The sequence below is a fragment of the Danio aesculapii genome, chromosome 1 (assembly GCF_903798145.1).
Source record: "Danio aesculapii chromosome 1, fDanAes4.1, whole genome shotgun sequence".
In the NCBI taxonomy this organism is placed as follows: Eukaryota; Metazoa; Chordata; class Actinopteri; order Cypriniformes; family Danionidae; genus Danio; species Danio aesculapii.
In genome coordinates this window covers 31,637,139-31,660,282 of record NC_079435.1, presented here as the reverse complement: position 1 = coordinate 31,660,282, position 23,144 = coordinate 31,637,139, and the positions used below count along the sequence as shown (strand labels likewise).

At 36.0% G+C, this 23,144-nt stretch overlaps 1 protein-coding gene across 1 annotated transcript; it reads right to left on the bottom strand.

Annotated features, from left to right (window-relative positions):
* Window positions 1-82: 82 nt before the first annotated feature.
* pwp2h (PWP2 small subunit processome component) lies at window positions 83-18,272 on the bottom strand. The gene is made up of 7 exons (XM_056453266.1): window positions 18,186-18,272; window positions 17,902-18,014; window positions 17,684-17,778; window positions 4,265-4,364; window positions 4,014-4,157; window positions 440-579; window positions 83-111 (listed from the first exon to the last, which is right to left on the bottom strand). The coding sequence occupies exons 1-7, from the start codon at window positions 18,201-18,203 to the stop codon at window positions 83-85; spliced, it is 639 nt and encodes a 212-aa protein (XP_056309241.1). The 5' UTR covers window positions 18,204-18,272.
* Window positions 18,273-23,144: the final 4,872 nt, after the last annotated feature.

Genomic DNA, 23,144 nt, shown 5'->3' with positions numbered 1-23,144 from the left:
GCACATATAAATTATAATTTGTAAATGTATTATTTTTAAGACTGATCTGGCTCCATAGAATAATGTCATTAGCACAAATCAGTTAATTTGGAGCGATTTTAGCAACATGGTCTGGAGAGTAATGTCATACGGTCAAAAATGAATAAGCCCTGCCCCCTCAGCAAACTGAACAGAACCAAACCATTGGCCCCAATACTATGAACAATAGTGGGGCCTGCAACAGAAAAGGAGTGGCCCACTAAAGACATTTGTAATCATCACAATCACAGGGGCACTCCTTAATTAATTATTATGACGGCAGCTACAGTAGACCCAACTTCATTTTTAATATTTACTATAAACAAAGCGAAAAAAAAAAAAACCTGACATAAAACCCCGTGATGTATGAGTGGCTGGTTTATGTGCTACACAAATGCCAGGCAGACATTCACATACTTACATCCAAGCTGTCTCTTTTCAAAAAAACAGCCCACTATGATGTCCTTATGACCACCGTAGTGAGTCAGTAAGATGAGATTTGCCCATCTTTCTGCCCCAAAGATCCAGGTAGTCATGTCCTTACTTCCAACAGCAAAGCACCTATTAATCAGTGAAAGCAATAGTGAAATTGGTTGCATGATGGTAAAAAATACATTAAAATAAAATAGTTTGTTAATTTTCGAAGCTAGAGATATTGTGGGGAAAAGTTAAAGCTCTAACTGTGCGTTCACAAATCGGCAAGAGCGTCAAAGTAGCCAGAAGTCATTCATTTTCAATTAGGAGCCAGCGGCAAGTATTGGCGCAGCACGTCTTTGCCGGTGTGGGCATCAAGAAGAGTTGAAATCAAGTCAACTTTATGGTAATGAGCTATGACGCGGTTCAGCGGCAAGTAATCGGATAGTTGAAGTCCACCGATTGAGAGGATTCCAGAGAACACGGTCCTGTGAACTTTGGTTCCGACCACAGTTGTTCCCAAGGGTTTGATTATTGCGATCATTATTGCGATCACCGGATTTCCAAATATTTACAATGTTTTCTTACAGGGACATGCATTAAAAAGTTACTGGTAAGTAAACATTTGTTTAGAGATGGACCGCAAGATGTGCTCAAAAGAGTGGCTACACGTGGTGAAGAACAATGGCAAAGCAAAGAGTAATTACTGTAATAAACTAATAAATTATAAAGCAGGGTGTCGCGACCAACATGACAAAGCATCTGCGGTTGGTTCACATACCTCACAAACATTGAGTTAAAAGAATGGCGTGTGGTTCATTGTGCATCCCGCGGGTGCAACCAACAAGAGTTGCGCATTTTAGTTTAACTTTGAGCGTGATGAGCAGTTGTTTTTTTTATATGCCTTGATATGAAACTAAACAGCGCATTCTTTCCGCCTCCTCATTCATAAACAGCCACACCCATTTTACGTCGTGGTAATGAAACCCCTGGAATTTAGTGCATGGCGCTGAAGCACGCAGGAGAAACGGCTTAACACTCCGGCATTCATATTGTAGTCGAACGAATACATTGAAGTAGAATGTTCTTTTAACAGCCCCGATATACGTTTAATATTTTTCTTTTGCGAAATTCCTGTCATTTTTCTTCTCTTCTTTAGATATTTTTAAATCTGCTTGATTATTTTAAAACCGGAAGCAGCGCCCGTCAATCGATGTTTTTTTCATAAGATACACCTTTGTGAATGTTTTATTTTACGTGTATAGTCTTTAATGTCATTTTATTCTATTCAAAGCAGCACTCAGACGTAAATTTATTCTCGAAAGCGTGGCATGAGAGATACATGTGTTGGATGATTGCGATCAATTCCTGATCCTTTGCATAAAGATTTTAATCAAGACAGATAATTTAATTACGTTCGATGCACTAAAATATGTTTAACGAATGTTATTTTAAAAAGCATATATACATAATAAAACTTTAAATTATAGTGCATAGTGTAATCGAAAATAAAGGAAATTAGTTATCTATTTCATTATTTAATGCATAAAATAATTTATAATTTTTATAAATTGAGTTTAATTGATCTGAAACTTTAAATTACATTTTCTTTTCTTGTAAATAATAAAAGTTGCATCAGATTAATGAAAACTAACCTCAATACCTGCATGAGCGGCAATTTTTTTTTTTACATTGAAACAATATGATACAGTGTCTTCTGTCTACATGACTGGTAAAGGCGTCAGAAAAGAAAAAAAAAACTGCTGAATCTCCGCAAATATTTGGTTAAGTAATAAAACAGTTTAGTGACGTTAGTAATGCATAAAAAAAAACGCAAAGCAGAATTCTCCTGAGCTCAATAACCAACTGATCACAGTCACTTTGTGGTGGCTTTTAAGGTGGTCAATGAGGTTTGTTGTGTTACCTTGGAAAGTTTGGACTGAATAGGAGCAAAGGCTACCTGATCACCATTGCATTCCTCGAAAAAACACTTGCAATCTAGATGCAGTCACCTAGTGTGTAATGCGGTACAATCCGTAAACTCCGCCCATTAAAATAACGACTTGATCTTTATACTGTAAAATCACGACTATATTTAATTATTGATCGTGGGCCACAAATATCGTTATCGTGATAATAATACGATTAATCGTGCAGCCCTCTCATTAATGTTTTTTTTTTTTTCAAAAAAAAGCATGAATCTCATGCTAACTATAACGACTTCAGAATATTTCAGACAAATGGACAGATATTGGTTAAGTGGAGCGAAGCCAAACCACAAGCATTTAAAGGGCACCTATGGCAAAAAAATCTACTTTTCAAGCTGTTTGGACAGAAATGTGTGTAAGTATAGTGTATAAACTCATATTGGGGTGATATAAACACACCCCGTTCTTTTTTTTTCTAAATCTAACAACATAAAAACGGTGGACCAATTGGAGCGGTTTTCAGATCGACCGCAACTTTACCCGCCGCCCACCAATATTGATTGACAGCTGCGCGCATTAACATGTCCGGTAGTCACGTGTATAATCATATCATCAAGAGAGGACGAGCGCAAAGCAGCCGGGAATAAAAGGTGTGTTCAGTTCGCTTGGATCATCAATCATCATCATCAAATGTGATCAAGAGTGAGTTTCACAAGTTTAAAATGTTTTAAAACAGAGCATGTGTGTAATGAATTACAGCGATTCACTTCAGATGCACTTAATCAGCACAGCCGCGTGTCATAACAATTATAAAGGAAGACGCTTCAATCCCGGTTTGTGGACGTTAAATCAGGTTTATTTTGGACATTAATATAAGAGATATCCATACAGCAGTGGATATTACCAGTATCATGTCACATATGCATGCAAAACGAGTGCAAAGCTTAACGCGCGCTCTCTCTCTCTCTCTCTGTGTGTGTGTGTGTGTGTGTGTCTGAGCTATGTGTGTGTGTGTGTGTGTGTGTGTGTGTGTGTGTGTGTGTGTGTGTGTGTGTGTCTGTCTGCGCTACGTTTGTGTGTATGTCTGCGCTATGTGTTTGTGTCCTTGCTGTGTGTGTGCGTGAACTTTGTAATGACATTGTGTGTGACTCGTTGCAAATCCACAAAAAAATGCATCAAATACTGATTGTTAAAGTTCTTCCTGTAGAATTTCTCACACGTTACATGAGATCAGTTTCCTGAGGCAGCCGAGGGCAGCGATTGCTGACAGGCACGTGGGAACGGTGGGCGGGGAGGACTAGCCTTAAAGGGCCAGTACAAAAAAAAAAAAAAAAAAACAGCAAAACCTTTTTTCCAGCTATAATATAGACACTTCAAACAGCTTTAATAAATAATCTGATGGGTGTTTTGAGCTGAAACTTTACAGACACATTCTGGGGACACAAAAGACTTATATTAAATATGAAAAAAGGGGTAACCTATGTGCCCTTTAAATACGAGATCAATGTAGCTAATTTTGACACTCTCGCCGCCGTAGCTGTGAAGTCAGACAGTGTTGTTGCTAGGGCAGCCAGAGCAAACAAGAAAAGTAGAAAATTGCACTATGAAAGGAATGAAGCAATCATACCTCATAGAAAAAAATCTATTACTTACTTCGAATCATCTGTCCAGTCAATACAAGTCATCTCATCAAATGGTCCATAAAAACTCTTGTTTAATGCAAATGCATTAAATTCTTTGTTTCTTCCAGGTGCATGATACATTAGAGCCACATTTTCCTTTGTTACCACAAACTTCCTTGAAAATAAAAGATAATAATTAGAATAAAAAATAAAAGACTATAATACCAACAATAATAATAGTAATAATATTTTAAGTATATTTTGTGCTGTGTGATAGCTAACCTTCCATCAGGAGAGAAGGAAACATTGTGAACAGGATTATGGAAGTGATGATGGTGAAGTACTGCTCGAGTGACCAAGCTAACCAGTATTGCCGCTCCATCTAAAACATGTGGATCAAATGTTGTCAAATTACGAAAAAAAAAAAAAAAAACACTTTTACAGCTGGATTACAACAGTTCATTTAAATATTTACATTAATTAATTTGAAACTTTTTGTTGCATGCCCCTTTATTGTGAAGTTGCATGTACCTGAGATTTGAAAAGTTTATTACATGACTAAACGGGTGGAAGTAGGACTGCACGATTCTGGCTAAAATGAGAATTATGATTTTTTTGCTAAAAAATCAAGGTCAACCAGACAGAACTCTGTTTGTTTGTTTGTTTGTTTATATATATAGTGCTGGGCCGTTATCGCCGTTAATGGCTGCGTTAACGCGAGACTCTTATCGTGCGATTAAAAAAAATAAATAAATAAAAAAAAAAAAAAAAAAAAAATTCGCCATTAATATATTCTCAAAGTTGGGTTGGAAGCTGGGTCTATTCTAGGCAAGCTATGATGACTTTCACCTTGATGGTTTAGCGCGGATGTATACCTGACCGGTGAGCCGTCTAACAAACAAAGTGCCATTCTGAATCAAAACCAACAGGATGCCTGACTTTAGCTGCAGAATCGCCAGTTTCACTTTAACTCATTAATATTTCAGTCATGCTGTCATGACAAACTGGGGTATTAGACGCAAATAAGGGGTAAGGACTGGTGAGAGTGTCATAGAATGTAATAACGCTTGCCAAACGTAAAGAAAAAAAAAACTTGTGTGTGTGCGTGTTTTGTGTGTGTGTGTTTTGTGTGCGGTCCTTTACTAGACTTCTGCTTCCTGCTTCGCTACTGTTCGGACGTCTTTGCCTACTGCTCCGCTCTCTGCTCACTTGCTTTTATATCTTAAACCCTAATTTTAACTTGAGCCTATCAGCACAGTGCTCAAACGACACAACTTGATGATCAGCATCGATTCTACAAACTTTCTGGAATATAGCTTTACTAACAAGAGGGGAATTATCGTCTAAACAATCCTCCCGCTACCAGCTATCAGCTGCTCACATTCCTGAGACGGGAAAACACGGCTGTGAAAATGCCTCTGGATCGGATTAATTCAGATTCTCACTGCTGTACAAACTGCCACAAACTTCTACAAAAGATTGCAGTTCTTGAAACAAAGTTACTTGCGATCCAACCAGAACTGCAGCGTCATTGTGGACGCTCACAGCAAATAGCCGGTGAGTCCCATAAATCTATTCCTACCACTATTCCGAGCACTGAAAAAACAGATTAAAGCTGTTGAAAATGAGCATTGGCATAAACAAGGTGCGAGACCAAAGGGTACTCACGGGGTCAGATCATACGCTGCCGCATTAGCGTCCTCTACCCCAAATACAGCTCGGACTCAATTACAGCTTCAGAACAGATATGAAGTATTGAGTAATATGGGTGAAGAATCCCCAAATGCAGTCAGACAGAGATCGCATGACTCAGCAGCTAACTCTGCATGGAACAGAGGCTCAAGGCCGACTAGACAGCGGCATTCTGCTCCGATCGCACCTGAGATAAGAACACTAGTTGTAGGAGATTCAATAATCAGGAATTTTAGGAGCAAATCTACAATGACATACTGCTTCCCTCATGCAACAGTTTCTGATGTAAACAAAGAACTTAAGGAATTCTGAAGAAGCACAAGACTGCCAAAACGGATTATCATCCATGTGGGGAAGAATGATATTCGGAAGGAACAGTCAGAACTGCTCAAGAGAGATTTCTGTGAGCTCTTGGAAACAGTTGAAAGAGTGAAAATTCAGCCGTTCATCAGTGGACCACTCCCTGCAAGAGGGACAAACATGTTTTCACGGCTGCTTGGTCTAAATGTATGGCTGCAGAAAGCATGTAACAGGAAAGGACTGAATTTTATTGACAACTTCAATCTCTTCTGGAACCAAAGACAACTGTTGACATCAGACGGCCTTCACCCAAACAAACTTGGTGCAAAGGTACTAAAGGACAATATCTTCTTCTCCCTCCATCATCCATCAGCTGTATGTGCCACTGACCTCAATCCAAATGGCACATACACACCCAGCAAATGTCCAGATGACCACAGGACCTCAAATCAGCTCCCGAGTGGACTTGGGGCTGACGCATCACCCAAGGACAGTGATAACGCCACGCAGCCAAAACACCCACTGTTGATAGAGACACTATCGCTGGCCCTCTGCTCAACACAGACAGACTGTGACGCATCAGAACAGCATCATGTCTCGTCACTAAAAATGATCCTCAGGAAAACACCCAGGAAACATATTTCAGCACCCAGAATCTCCAGAGCCACAGCCTCTGTCACCAGACACGTTCCCATTATCACCTTGCTCGCCTCTCTTGGGTTTCTCAAAAAAGATGGAGGAACTGGTGCATGCTGGAACTAAACTTCCACACTCCATCGCCGCAAGCCCCCAGTTACCAACCAAAAAGCGGCCTGCTCCACAACCATCTCTGAGCCCACGTGGAAGAGCCCTCCGACATTTGCCCCACCGCCAGGGCCCAAACAACAACGCACCATCCTCAGCTGGTGAACAAAACTGCTCTCCATGATGTGTCTCGGGTGCCTGCTTAGATAACAGTGTCTTTATCAGATGTTTACAGAACAAGCAGGAACCCAGTGTGCCTGTAGCTTTCTCTACACATATATGTGTTGTATTACGTGACAGAAAACCGAAGACTTGTTCAGGCCGTATAGCAAATCACTCAAATCTTGTGTCTATTAAATATAAATCTGAGACTACTGTAGCAGAAACAGCTAAAACTGTTAAGTTAGCACTTTTAAACATCCGATCACTCAACAATAAGTCACTTTTAGTCAATGATTTTATCAGCTCAAATTGCCTTGATTTTATGCTTTTAAATGAAACTTGGCTAGATGACAGCTGTAGCGCAGCAGTTCTGAATGAAACAGCTCCTTTAAACTTTGACTTTTGAGTGTTTGCAGAGCCAATAGGAGAGGTGGAGGCATTGCTGCCCTGTTTAAAGATGTCTATGAGTGTAAACAAGTGTCATTTGGTGACTTTTTGTCTTTTGAATATCTGAGTATAGCACTAAAAGGTGCTCCACGTATCTTACTGATCATTATCTACAGACCTCCAAAATATTCTCCAGCTTTTATTGATGATTTTACAGAGCTGTTATCAATAGTAACCTCTGAATTTGACTATTTTACCATTGCTGGGGATTTTAATATTCACATTGATAATCCAGAAATCAATGCTGTAAAAGAACTGATGACTGTTTTCAACACTTTTGATCTGACTCAGCATGTTCAAGGACCCACACACAATCGTGGACACACTCTTGATCTACTTATAACTAAGGGTTTACACATTTCATCAACTGTTGTTAAGGATGTTGCACTATCTGATCATTTCTGTATTTTCTTTGATATATTGATCACTCCAGCTATTAAAGACAGATCTGTCTCTGTCAGAAAGAGATGCATAAATGAGAACACTAATGAGCAGTTTATGAAGGCCATATCGCTAGCACCAAGTATATCTGCAGACTCTGTTGATTCTCTTCTTGATTTGTTTAACTCTAAAGTTAAGAATGTCATAGATGACATTGCTCCTGTTAAAGCCAGAAGATAACTAGCAGCCAAAGGGGTTCCTGGACTAGGTCCCCAAGAATTCAAATGACGAAAAGACAGTGCAGAAAAGCTGAGCGTATGTGGAGAAAGACGAAACTAGTAATCCATTATAATATCTATAAAGACAGTCTTCGTGCTTTTAATATGGAACTAAAAACTGCTAGGCAGACTTTCTTTTCAAGCCTTATAAACAGCAACGTAAACAATGCTCGTAAACTCTTTGCAACGATAGAGAAACTCACAACCCCCCCCAGTCGGATTCCCAGTGAGCTACTCTCTGAAAGCAAATGTAATGAGTTTGCTCATTTCTTTACTGACAAGATCAATAATATCAGAAAGGCAATCAGCTCATCCAATCAGCCAAATTGTGTCGACGTCAGACTAGCTCAACCACAACTTAAGAAATCAGACATTATGTCCGATTTCATGGCAATTAATGGCAAAATCTTAGAAGAGATCGTGCAAATTATGAAAACATCAACCTGCAGTCTCGACACGCTCCCCACATCATTCTTTAAAACGGTATTTACCTGCTTAGAAATGGATCTTCTAAAAGTGGTAAATGCTTCACTTCTCTCGGGGATTTTTCCTAACTCACTTAAAACTGCAGTTGTTAAACCCCTCTTGAAGAAGAGCAACCTAGATAACACCATATTGAGCAATTACAGGCCCATCTCAAATCTCCCTTTCATTGGCAAAATCATTGAAAAAGTTGTTTTTAACCAGGTTAACAAGTTCTTAAACTTCAAGGGGTGTTTGGACAATTTTCAATCTGGTTTCAGACCACATCACAGTACAGAGAGCGCCCTTATAAAGATAATCAATGACATCCGCCTAAATACAGATTCAGGCAAACTAACAGTGCTGGTACTGCTTGATCTCAGTGCTGCATTTGACACTGTCGATCACAGCATACTTCTGGATAGGCTGGAAAACAGGGTTGGGCTGTCTGGGACGGTCCTCAAATGGTTCACATCTTACCTTGAAGGGAGAGGATACTATGTCAGTATAGGTGACCATAGGTCAGGGTGGACACCCATGACATGTGGAGTCCCACAAGGCTCGATTCTGGCACCACTCCTGTTCAAGCTTTATATGCTCCCTCTGAGCCAAATAATGAGAAAGAACCAAATCTCCTACCACAGCTATGCTGATGACACTCAGATCTACCTAGCCTTACTGCCTAATGACTACAGCCCCATTGACACCCTCTGCCAATGTATTGATGAAATTAACAATTGGATGTGCCAAAACTTTCTTCAGTTAAACAAAGAGAAAACTGAAGTCATTGCATTTGGGAACAGAGATGAGGTTCTCAAGGTGAATGCGTACCTTGGCTCTAAGGGTCAAACAACAAAAAATAAGGTCAAGAATCTTGGTGTGACTCTGGAGTCAGATCTGAGTTTCAATAGTCATGTCAAAGCAGTTAGTAAATCAGCATACTATCATCTCAAAAACATTGCAAGAGTCAGATGCTTTGTTTCCAGTGAAGACTTAGAGAAACTTGTTCATGCTTTTATCAGCAGCAGGGTGGATTACTGTAATGGCCTCCTCACTGGCCTTCCCAAAAAGACAGTCAGACAGTTGCAGCTCATCCAGAACGCTGCGGCCAGAATTCTGACCAGAACCAGGAAATCAGAGCACATCACACCTGTCCTCAGGTCTTTACACTGGCTCCCAGTCACATTTAGAATAGATTTTAAAGTATTATTACTGGTCTATAAATCACTAAATGGCCTAGGACCTCAATACATTATAGATATGCTCACTGAATACAAACCTAACAGATCACTCAGATCTTTAGGATCAAATAGATTAGAAATCCCAAGAGTTCAGTCAAAGCAGGGTGAATCGGCTTTCAGCTACTACGCCCCTCGCTGCTGGAATCAGCTTCCAGAAATGATCAGATGTGCTCCAACATTAGGCACATTCAAATCAAGACTGAAAACACATCTGTTTAGCTGTGCCTTTACTGAATGAGCACTGTGCTACGTCCGACAGATCGAACTACTATGTTTTTCTCTTCTTTTTAACTCTTTTATAACACATTTTATCAGCTTTTATTTTATTTTATTTTTATTCTGTTTGTTTTTATTTCTCTTATAATTGTTTCTTTTATTCCTGTTTATGTAAAGCACTTTGAATTGCCACTGTGTATGAAATGTGCTATATAAATAAACTTGCCTTGCCTTGCCTTGCCTTGCCTTACTGACAGCCGCCTGTGTCTTGGATCTTGTCGGAAAATATGGCGAAAAGTCCTACATGACAGTAATAGTTGGATTGCAGTGTTTACTTTAGTAATGCCACTAATAAATGCTTAGTTCAGTTATGACTTTAGTCGCATTCGGGTTATCAAAATTCTCTGTTTACAAGGTAAATTCTTAATCTGAGTAATGTTTAATTATATTAAAATCGTATTAAAGTATTGTTGCCCATGTAAACATGCAATGTTTTACACACCGTCAGGGCTCTGTGAACTTGGCATTGAGAAGCAGCATTTTCTGTATGTACGTACATCAAAAGCAAGTATTAAATTGCTGTTTGGAGCTTATGTAGACTACAGTTCATAATTCATGTTTAACTGAATAAACAGTTAGTAAACACAAGTACATCTTATTGAACATAATTTATTTTCATCACCAATTATCATAGTAGAACAGTTTGTCAAGCAGTTTGTGATGCATTTTGGAAGTAGGAGATGAGCCCCTGGTCTAACGTGTCACCTGGCTTGAGAAACCCGTTCTCAAAGACTTATTATTTGGGTAGCACACATATTCTGAATGCCTTCGGCAGAATTCAAAAGAGCCATTTTAATGTAGAATAATTTCAAAATTAATCTAGATAAAAAAAATGTATCTATGCCCACCTATAATATATATATATATATATATATATATATATATATATATATATATATATATATATATATATATATATATATATATATATATATATATATATAATATATATATATATATATATATGAGGCTTGGGCGGTAATACGGTATACTGCAGGATCTAAAAATAGTTTCAATACTAAACTTTAAAAAGTTTCAATACCGTTATACAGTCATAAAAAAAATTCACTTATATAGGGGACAAGTATTAAATATTATTTATTTAATGCCTAAAAATGCGTATGCGTGATTGTCATCAGGGGACAATGTGGAGGAGAGAGAGAGAGGTGAGGTAAGATGGCGACCTGGTCTCGAAAAAGAACACAACCTCTGCCGTTTGGCAGTATTTTGGGTTTCGACCGAACGAGAAGGAAGATGTGGTAAATACGAACTAGAGGTCTGCATTCCCGCTGCTGTACCGCGGGTTGTCTGGTTCTCGAATCTGATTGGCTGATAGCAGTGCAATGTTTTGCAATATCAGCACTTGTACAGCCTCCTCACCCTGTGAGTGACAGATCAATAAATTCACTACAATAAACTCACTACTTTTTGAGGCTTTTTAGGTAAGAATGTAGTTGTTTAGATTGCAACTATGCAGTTCATTTATAAAGATATTGTCTATTTTAAATGTTTATAATTTTGAAGATACAGCGTGTCAGCATGCAGTTTTATGTTATTTTATTATAAAGAGATGAGATATATTTGTTTTTGACTATTAAAACAACATTGCCTTCTTAATGTTGATAAACTGAAATAAAGTGGTAAAATAAAAATCCTAATATTTCTAAATATATTGTTATTGGTATATTGTAATTATCTATAGCGAATGGTGTGAAATATAATATCATGATATTTTTTTTGCAACTAAAACGTTCCTTGTGGATCCAGAAACATCCATGTGTGCATCGCCATCTATGGATCAGCTAGGATGGCCCTGGCCATTTAACACCTTTTTGTTGATAGCGTGATCAATCAAAGGCATTTAAGAACTCGCTCAAAAAGCAAGTGGGATAATATTTACATTTATTTATTTGCTATGCTTGAGCAGGTAAAATTAAAGGTATAGTACATATCTAACTGCTCATATTAAAGGAAAAATTTGCATCATAATATATTTATAAATTATACATTTTAATTCAATAATTATTGTGCTGTGAAGTAAAATATCAAATTGTTTATGGAAAGCATCGTCAATGCATCATGATGCACTGTGATCATGAGACCAGTGTATGTTCACACCCCTAATTTTCATGCATTTGTAATATCATCTAAACTTACAAAACTTTCAGGTATTAAACTTCAGGTGTTAGGCTGTACCACTGAATAAATGAAGACATGGAATGAAGATGACTTTCAGAAGTTAATAACAAACGTGTGCCCTGCAGCTTTATTTATAATGTACATAGAGCGCATGGTAGTGACATGCTAATGTGAGAGCGGAAAAAGATGTACAGCCGCGCACGCATTCAAAGCAATTCCATAATCTTCCACATTATCAGGGGCTCTCATTTGCGAACATTATAGGACTATATTGGATTTAGGCATATTACTGGGGTCACCCAATTGAGCTGAACAAAAATGCGTATTTATACGAAAGAATCACATCCTAAGTACATTTGATATTATAGAGAAATGTTTTTTTTTTTAATATGGCACTAAAACATGAATAAAATGCTATTTAAAAAATCTAATTAAAAACTGTTGAGGATTTAAGATGCTTATGACAACTGAAATGTCATCTCAGTCTTGTGAAAAGGGTCTACATAAGATGTATATTATCTGCAAGAATGCTGTAGATGTTTCTGGTGTTTTCAAACTGAAAGGGATAGTCCACCTAAAACGAAAATTTACTCCAAGGTGGTTCCAAACCATTATGTGTTTCTTCTGCTGAACACAAAAGAGGCCATTCTGAAGAAAGATAAAACTTGTAATCAATGACATACATAGTTGGAAAAACAAATACCATGGAAGTCAATAGTTATGGATTTTCAGCTTTCTTCAAAAAATATTTTGTGTTCAACAGAAGTGAAATAGGCAAATAACAGAATTTTAATTTTAGTATCCCTTTAATTCTTCGTTCTCTGTGCCAGTCTTTTCCAAAAATACTGCTTTCTCTAGTGTTGTCACGATACTGGAATTTGATACCAATCGGTATTGAAATTTTAAAAACGTCCATTTCCCGCAAACATTTGAGCGCTGTGGAGCACGTTCTTAAACACTGCTGATTTTCCATTATGTTCACGTGCTCAACAGAAATGACTGTTATTAGCTGTGAAGGACATTGGTTCACTTAACTCACCACTGTTTACGGAGTGTAACCGAAGATACAGGGACACTGGATCGTTTCAAAGTCACGTCAATAAGCTGACATACGAGTGATCAGCTGATGAATCATGACTTTAAAATGCTCCAGTGTCCCTGTATCTGCAGTTACACGCAGTAAACAGCGGTGAGTTCGGTGAACTGATGACATTCACGGCTAATCACTAGGGTTGGGTATCGTTTAGGGTTATTTCGATACCGGTGCTAAATTGATACTTTTAAAATGGTACCGGTGCCTGAACTGATACTTTTGAGCCACAAAATTATGGTGGACAACTCTAGAAAAATCTTTTACTTGACAAAATCTTTTAAAAAATAATTTTAATAGAACAATATAATTTAAGTTTAAAGTAAACATCAATTCATATTTTATACATTTTAATTACATTAATATATTTCCTTTGATCATTTGTTGGTTAGCTTGAATTTAAGAATTGCATTAATAAAATACATTAGCTTACTACTAACCTTTGAAAAGGCTGTCAGCAAAATACGGAACTCCTTTTTTCTAGGGTTGGGGCTTGTGACTATTTTTACATGGTTATCAGTAATCTTATGATTTGCCTTAATCTGAATAAGACAATAATATGATCAAGGTGTTTACATGAGTTGCTTTTTTTTGCCCTCCCATTCATTTAAAATAATGTTTCTGAAAATTTTCAGTGTTTAAAATAAATAAAATTAAATTATTCTGGAGTCATAATAAGTTGTACATCTTATTGTTTATTTCTTGAATAAAAGCAGTTTTTGATAAAAAATTTAAATAAAAATTAAGGTCAGTATTAATAGCCTCCTCAAGAAATATTTACTGTATATTTTTTGATTTACACAACAAATCAGTTACAAAATAATTTGACTAATGATTTCAACTTTCGTAGTTAACTGATTAAGTTTAAATTACACTTTAATCTGAATAAAAGACACTTAAAAACACTTAAAGGGACTTTGTCTGAATACAAATGTCTTGCAAAATAACTAGTAAAATGTTATGCACTGACTGTCAGCATGGGGAAGATAAAAAAAGTAGATATTAGAAATTAGTGAATAATATTGTTTAAAAATGTGTTGTAAATAAATCATGTGTTGAAGACGAAAATCAAAAAAGAATGAAAGCAAAACTTAACGAGTTAAATATGACTTACATGAGCGTGACTGAAAACTACATTTGATCAATGTGTTATATCTGTTCTTTGGTACTTGGTGCCGACTGTTTGTAAATTCAATACAGCATTTCCTAACCTAAAACTATGTACACTCAATTTCTGATTAATAATGGTCTCTGCATAGCTGAGCACTTCCTATATTAAAAGTGTATATATAAAAAAAAAAAAAAAAAAAAAAAAAAAAAAAACCCTATTACCTGTGTCATTTCAGCGTCAACCTCTGACGAATGCTAGGGAACTAGGCTAATGCGCGCAGCACCGTAATGACAGAGAGAGTGAGTGCCTAAGAGAGCGAGTGCAAGTGTCACGTACAGCGTGCAGAGAGAGGCCTCAGCCATATCTCCACAGATTACCACCGATGGCTGATCTCGCTTCTCCGTGGCGTTTTGACACAAAAATACACGTCCAAATTTATGGGGGCCAAGCTTGTTGACACAGGGACTGGTGGTCTTTTAATGAAATTTGATACCGCACGTTAAATTAAAAAAAAAAAAAAAAAAAAAAAAAAAAACCTCTGCAAATTCACGACGCAGGTGTCTGTGGCCCTTTTAAGGTTGTTAAAAATCACTGTTTACACGGTAGTCAAGACTCTAAATCAGAGTATTGACTAAATTATATTAAAATCGGAGCATTGGTGTCCGTGTACGTACTCACTGAAAGTGCCATATGATGTCAGAGACAGTGCATTCCTCTGCCTTTGAGGCCTCAAATGGGTCATAAAGCTTTACGCGTTTCCCTCTTAAATGCAACTTTTGTAAATCATCTGCTTCACATTGTTGTCAGAATCCTTGCTTGTAAAATACGCTTTACGCTTAAAAGCACATTTAATGAACATGCGTGTTGATCTGCGTGTTGATCTGAAGAGAGTCGCTCTCGCTCACCAAATGCGCTGTACTGCGTGCGTTGCGTGCGTCCGTTCCCTATAAGCAACAAGAACAAACGCCTGACATCGCCTGTCCGCATTCCTCAAAGTTGTTTATAATTTAATGTTTAGAGATGTGTGCCTTTGATGCACCCCTTTCTTACGTCCTTCTCGCAGCACCAGTGGCACCGAAATTAGGCACCGAAATTCATATGCTGATTTGATCCGGTACATACCGGTTACAAAGGTACCGGTGCTATAATGCCACCGGGTTTTGGTACCCAACCCTACTAATCACAGACATTTCTGTTGAGCATGTGAACACAAATGGCAAATCACCGGTCAAATGTTAGCGGAAAATGGACGCTTTTAAAATTTCTGTACCGATTGGTATCGAATTCCAGTATCGTGACAACCATAGCTCCCTCTATGTTTCGTTGAGTTTCTTTGAATTGCCTGCAGAACTTGTTCAGACTTGTCCGGTGCATGGGCATAAAAAAAAACTATGGAGCTTTCCTCACAACGACCTTCGAAGTCCACCCTTTCTTTCTGTGGTATTGCTGTGCTACAATAACTCAATAAGTAACCATATTCCTTATCAGTGTAGATATGTTTGATAGAGTGTAATTGTGTATTTTGGTTTAAATTGTCTGAGGAAAAATATTAAGTTACATCTGTAAACAATATCAGCGATGAACACGTGCTAAACAACTCATTGGGTTGTTTGTAATTTAATATGATTATTTGTATTATCAACAATGTGTTGATGATGTAAGATTGTATTCAGTTTGATCGGCATGTTTATAATGATTATAACGAGTTCACGTGATGCCTATCACCGCATGCACACATATACGACAAATCTTCACAGCAAAAGGGGAGACGTGTGCCAGTCACTGAATCCAGCATAGGGGTTCAAAACTGCCCTCCACATTCTGTCTTTATATTATGCACTGTGTTTTTCATAAAGTCATCTGTGCTCATTGCTCAGGTGCTGTATTAAAGTCTGACTCAGAGGACAAATCTGACTCCGCTTCACGTACACGCACCACAAGCAGCACCTGCAGTTAAACTTTCAAACTCACAGCGGTTTGTCATAAACCTTTCATCGCTCATTTTTCCAGCAGATGACAGCAAGAACAAACAGAAATGTTGTCTGATTGACCTAAATGTGTTCAAAAGAATCCAAAACACCAAATGGGATGAATTTATACCACATTTTCTAAAGTAAAACCTACTATCTGTATTTAGCTTTTCACTTGTGTGGTGGCTCTGAACTGTCAAAACAAATAACCAGTTTTTTTTTAAACATGTATGAATGTTTCGGAGGCAGTGTGTGAATATGATTGACAAAACGTGAGGTTGAATTTAATTTTGAATTTTGGATTCAGTGTGCAATAACCTTAACAATCGTACATAATACGTAGCGCGTTTTATTCAAGAAAATTTGAGCTGGTTTTATTCTTAGTTCCTTCATTTTTGTTTTATTTGAAATAAATCCCATTTTTTTATTTAACCTACTATTTTTATGCAACAGTCAAGCTGCATGTCAATTTGCTATGAAGAAAAGGTAATAATTTATTTTTGGCACACTGATTTATATAAAATCGTGAATATAGGTCTGTATAATCACCTTGCAATTTTGAAATTATTGCTTCTTTTGCTTTAGGCCATTCTAAGATCAGTTCAAAGTTTTATGAAGTTTTTACCCTCTTAAGACCCATTGTGTTTTTTTACATGCATTTTTTATTTATCTTTGCTATTTGGGCTTATTAGAACCTAATTAGAATAAAAACCCAAGTATCATCTTTTGATACAATGTACTTTTAGAGGAAAATGATGTCCATATATGTGGACTCGTGGTCCTAATTTACATAAAACATTTTTTTTCTGAATTTTTTTTATGTATATTTAACATAGATTTTTTTTTTGAACTTGCTTTGACTATCAGAGAGTAAAAACAATTTTTTCCCATTTTGGACAGTTAAAAATAGTGTTCAGGACATTTAATATGATGCAAAACAGTTGCAGGATGACACTGTATGTCTGTAACAAAATATAAAACATTCAAAGTATTTTAAATAGCCACTTAAGAGCTAAATGTACTGTCCACGTATGTGGACACTCAAGCCCAAAGAGGTTCAAACAAAAATAGGTTATTCACTAAATAAAAATATAACATTTTGAAATATTTTATCCGCCAATATATTGGTTATTGGCCTATAAATCTAAAGGTTACGGATATCGGCCAAAAAAAATCGGTGCATCCCTACAACATTCATGGACTTAACGTTGGTATTATGTGTAATTTCTATTCAACCTACATTGAAATGTATGACGATGAAACAACGCCAAGGTAACGTTGATCCATTCGGAAAATTGAAACGTAATTAAACCTTCATTCAACGTCTACAGAATTACCATAATTTACCCATGATTAAGGTAAGAGCGTAAAACGATTTCTGATTAATTGGTGTTAAACTTTCACATACCTTCATCTATGAGTATAGCAAGATTTCCGTCTGGAGAGATGTCAAAACAGGCAATGTTCTTTGAGGTGGACACCGGTAAGGTTTCTGATTTGTTACTAGGGAAATACGAAACATTTTCTCAACTAAAAGCAGCAAGACGTAACTCACTTAACAGTACTTTAGCTCACGACCCAATTAACTTTGTAGGGCTGTGAAACGTGTGATCGAGTGATACTCACTTTTTCAGATCAAAGACGGAGATGCGGTTACCTACAGGACTGATGACAGAATCCCCATTTTTGGAGAAAGATAGGTTCCCTTTGCGATAAAATGCCCCTAATAGGTTTGAAAACTAAAAAGAAATTGAAATAAGATCAATTTAAATGTTATCGTACGGATAAAACGAACAGCTTTTGTCTATTTATTTTACAACATTCTTTATCAAAAATTTAACCAGCAGACAACCTGACATGAATAAATGTTTAAGGAAAACGATATTCTTTTAATAAGAAAAAATGCATACCTTGTACGAAAACTTCATATTTTCTAAGACGTTGCAACTGATCTTTCAAGCGCCAATCTCCATGGATCCACACGTGGAAAAAAAACACACTCTAAACGCACGTGTTCAAGAATACTTCCGGATCATTACCAAACTAAAAGTGCTCTACATCTGCATGTAAAAGTCGCCTCGACATTATTCCAAAATTGTGACAATACTGTGACAAGAAACAAGTAAAATCAAATAATAATAATAATAATAATAATAATAATAATAATAATAATAATAATAAATTATAATTCTAAATTAATTATTTGTAGCCTAACTTTATAGTTAAAATATACATAAATAAAGAACAAATAGTCTTAGAAAAACATAGTTCCCCTAGTTTTTATTCCGTTTGGTCTTTTTAAGTAACTCTTGAGCAAATAAAATAGACTTCATGTTTGTGCATGAAACATAGAGATATAATGTCCACCAGATGGCGTCTAACACGATGCTAAAATCATCTTAAACGTAACACAAAAACTAAAAGAAAGAAAAACGATGTAGATATTTGACATTGTGTTAAACGAATAACCCTTTCCTTTTGTGAGTTCCTATGATTTAAACGTAAAATTTGTACAAATATTCCTACAATCCGCACAATCCGAGTGTTTTTTTCACGCTTGACTACATGACAATAAAACAGCAGAATAAAAACAGACAAATAATATTAGCAAATAAATAGTTAAATAAAATTCTTACAATTATAGACAAGTGGCCTCATTATATCAAAGATTTTGAAAACAAAACAACAGTTTTAATTGCTTCTTTTCTTTCTTGAATTGAATTGAATTGAATTTATTTTAATACTGTGTTGAATAGTACAAACATACATTTTCAACACATTTGAAATACTGTAAAACAAGTTGTTTGTTAGAAAATATACACTTGTTAATATGAAACAAACTAAATAAAGGTATAACAATAACTTTATTATTTACATTATGGTAATTAAAATCCAAAAAAAATCAAAATGTACATTAAAGAGTACCTTATATTATGAACATAGAACTATGGCTTTTTAGCATAGACTAACTTCACTACCAAAGATGTGGGGTACAATTTCCAATTATAAAGAGTTTATATCAATGACTATTATTATTTTCTTTTAATTTACAGAGAAAATGTTTAACAGGGTTGAATTTATGAATACCTGAGCCTTTTCTATTATGCAAGAAAGACATTTTCAACATTTTCAAAAACACAATATGAACAAAGAGAAATTAAATTATAAGAGGCAAATCATACAAGTTTAAAAGGTTTACACCAAGAAGTTTTACATGCAATAATTTATTACAGTTTTTTAAGGTATTTACATATTAATCAAAATCTTTTCTGAAAATAAAAAAGGGTGTTTCTTTGAAAATTTACATCTGTGATGTATAATTTATCCAGAAAAAGCAATACATCAATTATAAATTTACATATGAGAGAGGTCTAGCTACAGAGAGTAACCGAAGAATACAATTTTTGGTAATACCTGAGCCTTGTTCTGCTCTCCAGGAGAGCTGTGACGTATCCTTTGATTAGCAAATCATTCTCTATTTCATGCTTTCACCTTAGCGCACGTACACACAAGACTTCGAACTCTAATCCATCTACAAAGGTGTTTTAGAGCTACGCATTTAAAATTATATTGTTGATGTTAATTAATCATAAAACACAAACTGCAATGTCTATATATATTTTGACGGGTAAATTATAACCAATAAAATTAATTATTTCAAAATTCAGAGAAACTAATTTTATCTAAAGACGTGTTCAAAACATCTTCAAAATGTTACATGTAGCCTAGTAATAACAATGAAAATGTTGTTTTAAAGTCTATATCTCCAGGCGGTTAACTCGTTTTTCTTTGTTAAGCTTCTTTGTGTTGCAAATTTATTATGCATTATTATAAGTTGGCACATTTGTTTGTATGAAAGACAGAGTTGGCTAATGTGCTATATAACAAGTGAATATTGACCATGACGTTATAAGCGGCAGCGTTATGTGTGCTGGGCGATAGCATTGCAGGGTGGTTTTCTGTATGCAATCACATACAATAACAAAAATGTTTGTCTGACCGCAAGACATAAGTAGAATAGTGAATGAAAAATATATGATTCTTACAGTTGCGAAACATAGGATACAAAACAACATATTACAGTATTGCAGTTAGGGTTGGGGTTAGGGGTAGGGATTAGGTATGGATTACATTTTTCAACAAAAATGACATAGATGTTAATCCAGGATCGCATCGTACGTGGCAAAATCACACACTGTAAATAATCATATTTGCGAGACACCATTCAAAAAGGTGTGGTTTCGTTCAGTGCTATGTGGTGCTGTCAGGGACATCAGCATGATGTGATGCAATGAACAGAAGATTGAACAATAGATTTCATGAAGTTCAGTGCCTCCTTTGCTTTGCTCAAATGTCTGTTTCAAAGACAAGAAGAATGTGGAAAGAAATTAATTTTGATCCGTTCTCTTTTGTTTTTTTAATCAGACAACAAACCATGTCTAACAAACCAAACCTGGATGAAGTCACCACCTTTGATAAAAGCAAGCTGAAGAAGACTAAGATTGAGGAGAAAACCCCACTGCCATTTAAAGAAAGTAAGAATTTGATCTTAAAACAAAACAGGGTTTTTAAAACACTGTAATAACAATGCTGTCTGATGTAATGCAATGTGTGAAAACATCAGTATCTGTGAGGCTTAAGCTATAATTAATCTTCTCACAGAAGTAAAAGTTGAATAAAAACATTTGCAATGATGATGTGAATTTAAACTTAATTTTTTTTTTATCCACAGCCATTGAACAGGAGAAACAGATGACCTCGTGAAAACTTAAACTGCCATCACAAACAGTGTGCTATTGCCTTCTTTTCATTCCCTTTTTAGCAGCATAACTTTGTAACCAAAATGTTAAAAAAAGAAAGAAAAAGAAAGCAAATCTCTCTCTGCATCACTGTGATGGGAAAAGCTGACCCCAGTAACACTCAGATACACCTAGACTGCCTCCCTTGTCCAGTCAAACAACATGAATAGATGAGAAAGCATTCCACGAGAATGTATAGAGTATGTTGGGGACAAAGGGTTATGTCCTAGTGGACTTCCCTTAGAGGGTTGATGCAAGGCTATCTGTTGACCAGCTCAAAAAGCTGTGACATTGCATTTCAAATTCAAAATTTAGGATAAACTACACAATATTTGGTTTTCATCTTTGTAATGGTTAACACATTGTAAGTGCTGCTTTGGAGAAATGCTTTTACATTTCCATTCAGTCATTTAGCAGACACTTTTGTCCAAAGCAATTTACAATTGAGGAGGTATTCAGTGATTCAACAAGAGGCATTTTGATTTTATTCACTGGGGTTCAGGTGTTCTCGGAAGAGATGGGTTTTAGTTGTTCTTTGAAGGATACCAGTGAATTCGCAGACCAAGTGGTAAGGGTAAGATCATTCTACCAGCATGGAGCATAAAATCAAAAAGTTTTGGAAAGTGACTTATAGCCTTTCTGTGATAGCACCACACTGTAAAAAAAAATTGTTCGTAGTTTCAACTTAAAAAAAGTAAGGGTGCTTTCACACTTGGTTCAATTGCCTGGAACGTCCCCAAGTTCGATTGTCCCCCCTTGCCACCTTCTCGGTTGGTTTGTGTTCACACTGTCTTTTTTCCTTATGAACCATAGTACGCTTGCATCATCGAGCTGCTGTTTTGTTTATGGCTGTTGCTTGGTGACAGTCATGAAAGCAAAACACCAAAATGAAGGGACGTCCGCACATCTGCGCTGACAATCTGCGATGACAAATGTCTTTAAGGCAACTATATGATATCATTAAAAAAATGCCTTCCAACAAAAGTACAGGACCTGATGGTCTGCCTTTTAAGTTTTATAAAGTTTTCTGGGAAGATATAAGAGACTTAATTTTAAATATGTTTAACGAATGTGCTGCCAATGGAGAACTTACAGAATCAATAAAACAGGGAGTAATTACTTTGATTCCAAAACCGAATAAAGACCATCTTTACTTGGATAATTGGCGTCCAATTACGCTACTCAACTCAGATTACAAATTACTAGCATCATTATATGCTAAAACCATGTTTGGAGGAAATCATATCTCTCTCCCAATCTGGATTTTTGAAGGCAAGAAATATCTTAAATAATATTAGATTGGTATTAGATCTGTTAGATTACTCTATGTTAGTAAATGAGGAGGCCATAATTTTATTATTAGATTTTTACAAAGCCTTTGATACAGTTCGTCACCTTAGAATTATAAGGTTCTATCTGCGTTCTGTATGATTTTGAGATATTGAGCTTCAAAGATTTTGCATTCCATATAGCAAACAACATGTGTGTTATAGTTCTCTTTCATACATTAACATGACAAAGACCCTAAGGGTTCTCTAAATGTAAATTATCAAAGTTCTCTTACATGCAGATAACCTTCTAATTCTGAAAAGTCATTTTCCACTTGGAATTAAAAGGTTCTATCTGGCAGATCATTCATTGAAGCATTACTTATCAAGAAATATGATCAAAAATATATAAGTTGGTGTTGTAACAATATGTTGATGCTTGAGGAAGTTACATTTTTACTCTCTATAGCATTTATTTTATGTTTTAGGATGAATATTTTTTTCTTGTTCAAATTAAGCATACAAGGTGCTGAATATTTTTTCCAGTAAAGATGTAAATTTTATCAAATTGATATGTTAATATTTATGAAATGTTATGCTTTATATGAATTATTGAATTATATTTATTGAATTATATGCCCCATGAATTAAATTAAGTATTTGGCCCTCAAGGCTTTATATTAAATTTAAAGACTTTAAAAGAAACAGACGATGACCAAATGAGTTTAATAAACACTGAAAAGTGTCTCAATGACTATATGTAAACAAATAAATATATTTCAGTATATTTTAATATATACAT

Coding starts and splice junctions, on each gene's coding strand:
- pwp2h (XM_056453266.1), bottom strand. Junction 17,779..17,901: donor TCCGTCTTTGATCTGAAAAA/GTGAGTATCACT, acceptor GTATTTCCCTAG/TAACAAATCAGAAACCTTAC. Junction 4,365..17,683: donor TGCTATACTCATAGATGAAG/GTATGTGAAAGT, acceptor CACATGTTTTAG/ATGGAGCGGCAATACTGGTT.